Below are 12,450 nucleotides of genomic sequence, written 5' to 3'. Positions count from 1 at the left end.
AAATAAGTATTGTTCAGGAGCTACTGTCTGTTCCAACATGATCACACAATAACTTTTACACTAGTTGAAAATCACTATCACAGAAACCATCAAAAACCCACATATTTACATTGCATTCAGAAAGTATTCAGACCCCTTTACTTTGGTATTCCTCAAGGCAGTGCTATCAGTCCTATTTTGTTCAACATTATGATTAATGATGTGTTTTCAAATGGTGGTAGGGGTATTGGGGCTTCTCTATATGCTGATGATGGAGCTATTTGGAAGAGGGGAAGGAATGTCTTTAATGTGATCAAATCTATTCAACAAGCTATAGTGGATGTTGAAAGATGGTCAATTGACTAGGGTTTTAAATTGTCAGTGGCGAAGTCTTGTTGTATGTTCTTCTCGAAGAAGAAAGTTGCTGATAATATACAGTTGTTTCTGTATGGACAGCCTATGGGGAGGGTTTCTAAGTACAAATATTTGGGTATTTGGTTCAATGAGCGATATACATGGAAAGATCATGTCATACATGTTGAAACAAAGTGTAAGAAGTTGGTGAATCTTATGCGCTCGGTGTCTGGTTATGAAGTTGTAGAAACATCTCAAGGATGATCAATGGAAACAGGATGTACCTGAGCTCAATTTCAAGTCTCATAGCAAAGGGTCTGAATACTTATGTAAATAAGGTATTTCTGTTGATAATTTTTTATAAATTTGCAAAAGTTTCTAAAAACCTGTTTTCACTTTGTCATTATGGAGTATTGTGTATAGATTGAGGAGGGAAAATATTTATTTAATCAATTTTAGAATAAGGCTGTAACAAAATGTGGAAAAAGTAAAGGGGTCTGAACACTTACCGAATGCACTGTATCTGCCGATTTAGATGTATTAAGCAATTTAACCTCCCTGCTAATGAGGGAGTTAGTAAGTGACTTAGAGTTAGGCATGGAGTTAGTTAGTGACTTAGGGTGTAGTATGGTAGTGACTAAGGTTCAGGTATGGGGTGAGTTAGTGTTTTAGGGTTATGTATGGTAGTCACTGAGGCAAAGGTTAGGCTTAGATTAGAAAACAAAAAACAAACACACCAAAAACAACAACACGCCAGGATTCGTACAACTGCCACTCGCGGATTGCAAGCTTGCGGTGAACATTGTAAATTTCAGGATGATGCGGTCATTTTGTTCTGGGATGTAACAACCAATACCTGTAGAAATAATGGCCAAATAGCACAATATGTGAGTAGTTATACAGTATGTGCAAAATGTTTGTGACAGCTGTTGTTATATTTTATAAACGTAAATTATTTAAAATAACTTTCTTTCCTCACTGTATTTCTCTAGCTTTGCAGAGAGAGAGAAAGATGAAGACAGACAGACGGTCTGACCAATCGTATTGACCGACCGAAAGACATTCCATCATTACTCACCCACATCAGGTGCGATTGTGGTCCCATTCCCTCCAGTCTGAACAAGAAGCTCCCAGAAAGTATTCTCAGTATTGTTCCCGGCTACACCATTCACACTCACCAGGAAGGGACCATAGTTGAGGTCCTCTGTGTAGGTGAAACTGCAAGAACAACAGAATATTGTGAAATGCCAGAATACCACAATTATTTTTGACATTGAAGAAGGTGCAAAATGCAGTATCACTCCATGCCATGCAATGAATGACACCGTGCACTACAGAACATTGTCTGTACATGGTCACTGAAAGGTTCTACACAATTGCTCAAACTGTAATGATTTGAACGCACATCTAACAATCTACAGCATCTGACAATGACACAATGGAAGCTAATAATCTACTAACTTGAATCCGGCATTGGTCTGCAGTCTCCTCATGGCACCGATAAGGATCCCTCGGAATGCAATGTCAGTACTGTAGGTCTTGTTGGTTGCGTTTGAGATGTTGTTGACTACCACGAGCTCAATGGAATTTAGTCTGGAAGATTCTGTTGAAAAACCATGTTGTCTACAATGTCAATACTGTGATGATGACATTGCAAAGAGGTAAACATGTTCTAGAAGTAAAAATGTTCTACATTACTTCCTGCTGTCAGGTTCCCAGGATTCGAACTGTTGCCACTCACGGAGTGCGAGCCCGGAATGAACACTGTAAATCTCAGTATGATGCGGTCATTTCGTTCTGGGATGTAACAGCCAATACCTGTCGAAATAATGTCCAAATAGGTCAATATGTGAGTAGTTAAGTAGTTATATCGTACAGTATTTGCAACATTTGTGTGACAGAGGTGTTTTTATATTTTATGAATGCCATTGTAAATAACATGCATGCTTTTTCCCTTATTTGCATCAGATGACTTGTCCCTAAGCAAATAAACCACCCAAAAAATTTGAGAGAGACTTTCCATCATTACTCACCCACATTAGGTGTGATTGTGGTCCCATTCCCCCCAGTCTGAACAAGGAGCTCCCAGAAAGTGTTCTCAGTATTGTTCCCGGCTACACCATTTACACTCACCAGGAAGGGACCATAGTTGGGGTCCTCTGTGTAGGTGAAACTGTAAAAACAACAGTGCTCACCAATGACACCTGACTTCATAATATAAAATCCCTGACACACCAACTGCCGAGAATCTAACAATACAGCATCTAACAATGAGACAATGTAACCTAATAATCTACTAACTTGAATCCTGCATTGGTCTCCTGCAGTCTTCTCATGGCACCGATAAGGATTCCTCTGAATACGACATCAATACTGTAGGTCTTATTGGGTGCGTTTGAGATGCTGTTGACTACCACCAACTCAAAGGAAGACTCTGTTGAAATTGTAATTTACAATGTCAACTATCCTGTAGTGTAGTGTATAGGTTATAGAGATGACATTACTAAGAGGTAAAGTAAGTCAATATATTCTACATTACTTTCAGTCAGGATCCCAGGAACCAGCAACAGCAGAGCTGCGGAGAGAAGAGATGCTATGGTCATCATACTCATCATGTATTCAGGTTCAGTTGGAAGTGTACAGTACTCATTTCACACAATGCTTTTTATGTTGAACCGGTAGCCACTCCTTATCTGGGAAAGGGACAGAAATATATTACCACTTCCCTTTTCTCAAGTTATTGTGTAATGCATGTGTAACGTATGTTTTGAACTGGCATGTGGCGTGAGTGCCAATCTGTTTACAAGTGCTATCATGCCAACTCATTGTCATGTATTGTGATGCCAAATACTCAACTGTGAGATGCCTGTAGAGGATCTTTAGTTTCACTGTTTACCCACCAGGGGTCACCATTAAGTAATTACTTAGATTGAGGGCCACAAAAATTAAGGTAAAGTACAGTATATAAGGACATGCTTACAAGTCAATCAAGGTACGCTCAATAATATATTTTAAATTAGGAAATTGAGCATGTTGATTAAATTAAATATATGAATAATGTCAAACCTAACAGCCTTTTACAAAATCTCCATATGAACTTATGTTATTCATACACATATGACAATATAGTAGATCGGATAATACTTTAATGTTAGATAGTGTGTTGGTCTATTGTATACACTTGAGAAGGAATTTGAACTCTAGTAACCTCAAGCCTCACTCAAAGTAACCTACAATCTGCAGCATCAGTGGAACAGGTTTTTTATGAGCATGGCTTTATTTCTATTACAGCATATTGGATCACTGTCATTCATATTCCATTCACCCAGCTCAATGTAACATCGATAGGTTTAGGCCACTACATGATACTCGAATTTTCCCTATACCCATCATGAGGTTGCTACAACCTTGCCTAGGAATGGAAGTTTACAACGCAGGTGCAAAGGTGGAGAGACATTTCAGTAATCAAGGTGACAGACATTGACACAGTGAATACCACACTGCACAATATTGCCTGCATCTAGCTGATCTAGGGTGTAATCATTAGTCCAACAGTTGCAAACGCGAGTTTCTATTGGACAAATTAAAGTATGTTAAACCCCGTTTCGTTCCGTTTGCTTCCTTTTAAGAAACGTTTTTCAACAGAATTCGTGGAATGAAGACACCCCTGATCACACGCAAACACAGTTCACTTTCACATAGTCGGACAAAACGAGTATCGTAACGGATATGGGCAACTTTCTGGATACGATTTTGATCAGAGTATTCTTTGTAATATCCGTAATCTGAAAAAAAAACGTCGTTTCGGGTGCCAGCAAGCATCTTTGTCATGTCAGTCAGTCACAGAGTTTCTAAACCATAGTGTACTGTCTTTGTGCGGTCTAAATAACTCAACTGGCTAGTTTGCATGTCTGTAAAGAGAAGGGCGGGCTGTACGTTGATCCTGCTGCTCTGATTGGATAGAGTAAAGCTGTATTTCTCCGTCCACTCGCTTCATAATTTTACCCGATCACATTGCCTCGCATGTTTCGGTCTGATTATTTAGGTTGCTGCTGCCTGCTACTATGATAAATCACATGGCGAGGACGTTTGCTATCAAGCTATCAATTTGCATAATATCTAACAAGTGGGGCAAGGATATGGAAAACACATTAAACTAATGCGCATTCTGACTGAGTGACAGCAAATTTAGCTGCCAGCTGCACATTGAGGACACACACACAGACACACATACACACCCACACAGCTGCTCCTGCAGCTTTTTTGCAGTGAGAAAGTGCAGGGAGGTATTTTGCCAACATCTATTTACAAACAGCATGAGCCCCTTTGATCATTGGATAATTCCTTTTCGCATTTAGGCTCTATCCTCTCACATTTTCCCTTCGTTTGTGGACTTCAGTGCAAAACACATCAGCTGTCTGTGACCAGGCGAAAAAACCTTTCCAAGCCAAACCTTCATATCATGACCACTAACCGTTGTCACTATATTAGCTAATGTCAAGTCAACATAGCTACTAGAACGAAAGTGTTAGTAAACCGCTACAATCATGCCCTTACAGAAAGTTTTGAACCTGCAGCCAAAGTGCAGTAACTGCAGTCGACTGTGATATTTTGGACTCAGTGATTGCAGAATAACTGCAGTGTACTGTAGTTGAACTGTTTATATTGCACTGTGACTGCAGTTGCACTGCAAAATTACTGCAGTAAATATAAGTGTTATTTTAGACGCAGTATTTGCAGCATACTGCAGTTAAACTGCATTCTAACTACAGTTATACTACATGTACTGCAGTTCTACTGCACTCTGACTGCAATCGTTGCCATAGGTCCAGATAACAGGCCCTCCGATTTGACACATTGAACTCTATATGAGAAGTAGTTGGTGAACCAGGCGAGGCAGTCATTTGAGAAATCAAGGCTATTTAGTCTGCCAATAAGAATGCAGTGGTTGACAGAGTCGAAAGCCTTGGCCAGGTCGATGAAGAAGGCTGCACAGTACTGTCTATTATCGATCGCGGTTATAATATCGTTTAGGAGCTTGAGCGTGGCTGAGGTGCACCCATGACCAGCTCGGAAACCGGATTGCATAGCGGAGAAGGTACGGTGGGATTCGAAATGGTCGGTGATCTGTTTGTTAACTTGGCTTTCAAAAACTTTCGAAAGGCAGGGCAGGATGGATATAGGTCTGTAACAGTTTGGATCTAGAGTGTCACCCCCTTTGAAGAGGGGGATGACCGTGGCAGCTTTCCAATATCTGGGGATCTCAGATGTTACGAAAGAGAGGTTGAACAGGCTAGTAATAGGGGTTGCGACAATTTCGGCGGCTAGTTTTAGAAAGAAAGGGTCCAGATTGTCTAGCCCAGATGATTTGTAGGGGTCCAGATTTTGCAGCTCTTTCAGAACATCAGCTGTCTGAATTTATGTGAAGGAGAAGCGGGGGGGGGGCATGGGCAAGTTGCAGCGGAGGGTGCAGAGCTGGTGGCCGGGGTAGTGGTAGCCAGGTGGAAAGCATGGCCAGCCGTAGCAAAATGCTTGTTGAAATTCTCGATTATTGTAGATTTATCGGTGGTGATAGTGTTTCCTAGCCTCAGTGCAGTGGGCAGCTGGGAGGAAGTGCTCTTATTCTCCATGGACTTTACAGTGTCCCAATACTTTTTGGAGTTAGTGCTACAGGATGCAAATTTCTGTTTGAAAAAGTTAGCCTTTGCTTTCCTAACTGCTTGTGTATATTGGTTCCTAACTTCCCTGAAAAGTTGCATATCGCGGGGGCTATTTGATGCTAATGCAGTATGCCACAGGATGTTTTCGTGCTGGTCAAGGGCAGTCAAGTCTGAGGAGAACCAGGGGCTATATCTGTGCTTAGTTCTGTATTTTTTGAATGGGGCATGTTTATTTAAGATTGAGAGGAAATTACTTTTAAAGAACAACCAGGCATCCTCTACTGACGGAATGAGATCTATATCCATCCAGGATACCTGGGCCAAGTCAATTAGGAAGGCCTGCTCGCTAAAGTGTTTTAGGGAGCGTTTGACAGTGATGAGGGGTGGTCGTTTGACCGCGGACCCGTTATGGACACAGGCAATAAGGCAGTGATCGCTGAGATCCTGGTTGAAGACAGCGGAGGTGTATTTAGAGTGTAAGTTAGTCAGGATGATATCTATGAGGGTACCCATGTTTACGGATTTAGGGTTGTACCTGGTAGGTTCGTTGACATTCTCCAGTCTCTTAGTGTTTTTCTTTCAGCTCCAACAATGTGTCCATGTATGCTTCCTTGTCTTTCATTTTCTCCCTCCCCCTCCTCTCTCACCAACTACATTTCCTTCTTGACCCTCTTTTCCACCTCCTCTCTCTCTCTCCCTCTCCTTCTCTTTATTTTACATTTCCTCCTTAACTCTCTCTACCTCTTTCTCACTCTCCTTCATCATATCCTTCAATCCTTCCAACTCCTCCATCAATCTTTTCATGTCTTCTTCCCTTTTTCTCTCGATTTACTCTCTCTGTGTCGTCTTCTCCTCCATTCTCTTAATCCACTCTCTGACTCTTCATCTCTGTTTTCCACTTCTCTTCCAACTCCACCTTTATCTGCCTCACCTGTTTCTCTCTCTTCTCCTCTATTTCCCTCCTTCCCAGCTCATCTCTCTTGTTTATCTTCTCTTCCACAGCCTCAATTATCTCTCTCACTTTCTTCATCTTGGTCTTCCACATTTCCTCTGTCCCTACCTTCACCTGCCCCACCTCTTTCTCTTTCTTGTCCTCCATCTCTGTCATCACCCTCTCTATCTCCATCTTAAGCCTGTCCTCCATATTGTTCTTCACACGCCCCACCTTCCTCTTCTCATCCTTCTTCACACACTCCACCTCCACCTTCCTCTCCTCCATATCCTTCTTCACACGCTCCACCTCCACCTTCCTCTCCTCCATATCCTTCTTCACACACTCCACCTCCACCTTCCTCTCCTCCATTATCCTTCTTCACACGCTCCACCTCCACCTTCCTCTCCTCCATATTCTTCTTCACACACTCCACCTCCACCTTCCTCTCCTCCATATCCTTCTTCACACGCTCCACCTCCACCTTCCTCTCCTCCATATCCTTCTTCACACGCTCCACCTCCACCTTCCTCTTCTCATCCTCCCTCTTTCTCTCCACTTCTTTCTCTCCTCTTTGCTACCCCTCTTTTCTATTTTTATCTTCTCCTTCAATCCCACCAACTCCTCTCTCACTTTCTTCACCTGCTCCCTTGCATTCTCTTCCACATCCATTTTAATTCTGTCCATCTCCTTCTCTTTCTTTTTCATCATCTCTCATGTTCTTGTCATCTTTTTCAATCTCTCATCCACATCCACTTTCAACCTTTCCACAATCTTATTCCTCCTCTCTAACTTCTCTTTCTCCTTTTCCAACTCCAACTTTCCAACTTTCTCCAAAATGTCCAGCTTCTTTCTCTTCTCCAGTTTCTCTTTCTGTCCATCCAGCCCGTTGTCTTTCATATCTACCTCCTCCCTCTTCTCCTCCTCTTCACTGACCTTCCTCCTCACCCTCTGTTTGTCTTTCTCCACCAAATCTCTCTGCCTGGCTGCCTCCTTCTCCTTCCTCTTTACCTCCTCCTTCCTCTTCTTCATTTTATCCTTTGCAAACTCCACTCCCTTCTCCAACACCTTCTGCTTTATTTCCATCTTCTCTCCCTCCTTCTCGATCTTCTCCAGCAGTTCATAGAGAGCCTTCACAGTGTCCTCCTTCATCTCTGCATCCAAACTCTCCTTAACTCTCTCTATCTCCCCCTTTCCATTACCCTCCTCCAGCCAACATGTAGTTCACTCCTCCCCAACACTGGGCATTATGATGCTTAAGAATTAGGACATTATGATGCTCCAGAATGATAGCCCCAGAGTTCTAATTCCTAATTCAATGGTTCTGATCCTGTGCCTAATCCCCTATCTAGACTACCATTTTGTTCTCAAATATGCCTCTACACCAAATATTATTCTAAATAAATATATAAAGAGAGTGGGATCTTTTAAGTTAACTCTGTTCCTCCAACAGGGGTCACCATTCCAGTATGTAACAACTTACATTTTAGTCATTTAGCAGACACTATTATCCAGAGCGACTTACAGTTAGTGAGTGCATACATTATTTTTTTAATACTGACCCCCCGTGGGAATCGAACCCAACTGAGCTACATCCCTGCCGGCCATTCCCTCCCCTGGACCAATTGTGTGCCGCCCCATGGGTCTCCCGGTCAAGACAGAGCCTGGATTTGAACCAGGATCTCTAGTGGCACAGCTAGCACTGCGATGCAGTGCCTTAGACCACTGCGCCACTCAGGAGTAACTAAAATGGAGGGGCACAACAATCTTTATGTAGAATAAGGGCATGCTTCCAAATCATTCAAAGTAGCTCAATAATGTATTTTCTTCATTCTGAAATTGAGCATGTTGATTTGTTAAATATAAGAATAATTTCCAGCCTACCAGCCTTTAGCAATATACACTATATATACACAAGTATGTGGACACCCCTTCAAATTAGTGGATTCAGCTATTTCAGCCACACCTGTTGCTGACAGGTGTATAACATTGAGCACACAGTCATGAAATCTCCATAGACAAACATTAGCAGTAGAATGGCCTTACTGAAGAGCTCAGAGACTTTCAACGTGGCACCGTCATAGGATGCCACCTTTCCAACAAGTCAGTTCATCAAATTTGTGCCCTGCTAGAGCTGCCCCGGTCAACTGTAAGTGCTGTTATTGTGAAGTGGAAACGTCTAGGAACAACAACGGCTCAGCCGCAAAGTGGTAGGCCACACAAGCTCACAGAACGGGACCGCCGAGTTCTGAAGCGTGTAGTGCGTAAAAATCGTCTGTCCTCACTACCGAGTTCCAACACTTACTACCGAGTTCCAAACTGCCTCTGGAAGCAACATCAGCACAATAACTGTTAGTCAGGAGGTCCATACAAAAAAATGGTTTGTCGAGATCGGTGTGGAAGAACTTGACTGGCCTGCACAGAGCCCTGACTTCAACCTCATCTAACACCTTTGGAATGAATTGGAACGCCGACTGCGAGCCAGGCCTAATCGCCTAACATCAGTGCCCGACCTCACTAATGCTCTTGTGGCTGAATGGAAGCAAGCCCCGCAGCTATGTTCCAACATCTAGTGGAAAACCTTCCTAGAAGAGTGGAGGCTGTTATAGCAGCAAAGCGGGTACCAACTCCATATTAATGCCCATGATTTTGGAATGAGATGTTCGACGAGCAGGTGTCCAAATACTTTTAGTCATGTAGTGTATCTTATCTCCATATGAACTTACAGGACATTATGCATACACATATGAAGATATAGCAGATCTGATCATGCTTTATTGTTAGATAGTGTGTTGGTGTATACACTTGAGAATTCATCTGAACTCTAGTAACCTTAAGCCTCACCCAAGGTAACCTAGACTGCAGCATCAGAATCAATGGAACAGGTGCTGGTCTTAAAGGGACAGTGCAAATAATGTTTGTTACCAGTAAAATATATATATCTGTTTTTTTATTATCACAACTTTTGAGTTGAATTTACACATAGCTTTTTTTTTGGGGGGGGGGGGGGTCCCCATTAGGTTTTGCAGAAGCAGCAGATACTCTTCCTGGGGTTGGCAAAAAAACAAACAGAAAACATGACAAGTAACAAACACTGATACACTCACAAAAAAAAAGAGGAAAAAAAAGAATAAAAACAATACAACAACAAAAAATGTGTGTGTTAGAGTGTGTCTGTGTGTGCGTATGTCCCCTCACAGCTTTACAACTCTTCTTAACTTTTTCGATAAAGAGAAGCTAATTTAAACTGATATGCTGTTGAAATAGGTCAATGAAGGCTTTTTAGAATTACACAGTGCCTTTGAACTTTTTATTGCTTCATTACATCCAGAAGAGCCTTTCATGCAAAGAGCATACTTGCATGCCCTGGTGGTAGGAGTGCATCTTGGCTTCCAAAAACAGTTATTTATTTCCAGTCAATTGGTTAATTAATTAAATTAGTTTTGCTTGTTTCCGAGTAGTCACTTCAAACCTTGTGCTCTTAGGCCCTGTCACGATTTCCTCCGAAGCTGCCTCCCCTCCTTGTTCGGGCAGGCTTCGGCGTTCGTCATCACCGGCCTTCTAGCCACTGCCGCTCCATATCTCATCATTCCATTTGTCTTGTCTTGTCAATTACACACACCTGGTTCATATTCCCCCCATTAGTACGTGTATAAGTGTTCCCTCTGCCCTCTTGTCCTTGTGGGTTATTGTTTCATGTGAGATGAGTGTAGCTACCTGTACTTTGTATTGCCGGGGTATATTTTCCCTGTGTGCCTCTATTTGTTCCAGTGCGCCTGTTTTGCGCACTGGACTGTTGACGCTATCCAGCGTAACTGTGTACTACGGAATAAACTCTGTATTCTGTGATTTACCCTCCTGCGCCTGACTCCTTCAAATCACACTCTCACAGGCCCCTATTCAATCAGTTGCAGATAAAGGGAAAACCACACTACAGATTCACTCAGAATGTACTGTGTCAGAGTTAACCACAGCCTGCAAGTTGCTACTGTGACTGTTGCCGCGTTCAGGTGCTAGTCAAAACTCAGAAATGTCCGACTTGCTAACTGGTTGAACGCGGCACATGTATAACTACAAGTTAGTGAGTCGAAAATGTAAGTTTCCTAGTTCCGACTAGCATGTGAACGCGGCATGTCTCTGATATTCCCATTGGATAGGGACATAAACCACACAAGTCCTTAGAATAAAGCATGCACATTCTGAGGAAACCCACAGTGTGGTTTACCTTTATCTGCAATTGATTGAATTAGGGCATACGTCTTTCCCACACCCCACACACCAGGAGCCAGTGCTGACAAATTCTGCCCTCTAGCTGTTGAAATGACAATGAAACAATGAAACAGTAGAGGTTTGTACATTTTCAGGTGTTCAAGCCTCAACTTGCCATACTGTGTACAGAGGGCTGAGACAGTCTCTTAGAAATGCAGCCCCCAGTTGTGGCACGTTGCCATTATCATCACATCCCTGCATTTTTCTGTGGAATTCAATGTTGTCTCCAACAACCTAAAGGAACAACAATATCATGAACATTGCTTGAAGATATAAAACACATACACACACGCATGTGTGGAGACACCTACAAACACACACAGACACACACACAGTTGTGCAACATTCAAGATGTCACAGACGTTCTCCTCATTTCTGTCAGCCCCCAGAGTTTCCAATAGTTTTGATAAGTAGGCTAATGATGGGCCTAAGTTTCAGGGAAAGGGGGCAAGCTGGGGGATAAGACTGATCTGATGCAACTGCTTTAGGCTATACATAGGCCTACATAACAGGACATGTCATAGCTTAAGAGCGTAGTGCCAGTAACCGAAAGGTCGCTGGTTCTAATCCCCGAGCCGACTAGGTGAAAAATCTGTCGATGTGCCCTTGAGCAAGGCACTTAACCCTAATTGCTCCTGTAAGTCGCTCTGGATAAGAGCGTCTGCTAAATGACTAAAATGTAAATGTTATAAATTGGCTAAAAAAATAGCTATAAATAGGCCAATCTATCCCTGCATAGCCATATTCACACTGCTTTGCTTTATCTTGGCCAGGTCGCAGTTGTAAATGTGAACTTGTTCTCAACTGGCTTACCTGGTTAATGTATTTATTTATTTTTTAAATCAATTTACATTTCTAAGATATTAGAAATGAATACTATAAGGCTATTCTGTAGGTTATCCATTGAGGTAGGATACAGTTTACATAACTTCCCCTGTCATCCTGAATTAAGATAAATGGAACTGTATTTCCAAGAACAATGTAGCAGGGGGCATTGGCCTCGAATTTTTCCCATGAGAAAAAAGTCCTTGCATCCATAGCTCTGTCTATGAATTTGAGAGTGCTTACATTTCTCCAGTCCCATGCCTCAACGTTTTAGCTAAACAGTGGCGGGGTGTGCTTTGATATTGTTTCAACTGCTGATTGACGCTTTAACATCTCGCCTCAAAACGCCCACCTGGTCCCCACCCAGAAAGCCCGCAAGTAAAGCCTTGGCGACACAGGCAAAGACCGCTGAATGCTAGAAGCTGGCAATAC

The 12,450-nt window shown here is 42.4% G+C and overlaps 1 protein-coding gene across 1 annotated transcript; it reads right to left on the bottom strand.

Moving 5' to 3' along the window:
- Window positions 1-237: 237 nt before the first annotated feature.
- LOC311105729 (uncharacterized protein) lies at window positions 238-2,945 on the bottom strand (the record flags this gene model as incomplete). The annotated part of the gene is made up of 8 exons (XM_084147943.1): window positions 238-256; window positions 1,135-1,189; window positions 1,412-1,551; window positions 1,795-1,936; window positions 2,032-2,151; window positions 2,367-2,506; window positions 2,635-2,767; window positions 2,873-2,945. The coding sequence occupies 8 exons, from the start codon at window positions 2,943-2,945 to the stop codon at window positions 238-240; spliced, it is 822 nt and encodes a 273-aa protein (XP_084004069.1).
- Window positions 2,946-12,450: the final 9,505 nt, after the last annotated feature.

The sequence above is a fragment of the Coregonus lavaretus genome (genome assembly GCF_964263955.1).
Source record: "Coregonus lavaretus genome assembly, chromosome: 30".
Lineage (NCBI taxonomy): Eukaryota > Metazoa > Chordata > Actinopteri > Salmoniformes > Salmonidae > Coregonus > Coregonus lavaretus.
The sequence above is the reverse complement of the archived record's forward strand: the minus strand, read 5'-3'. Positions and strand labels throughout refer to the sequence as shown.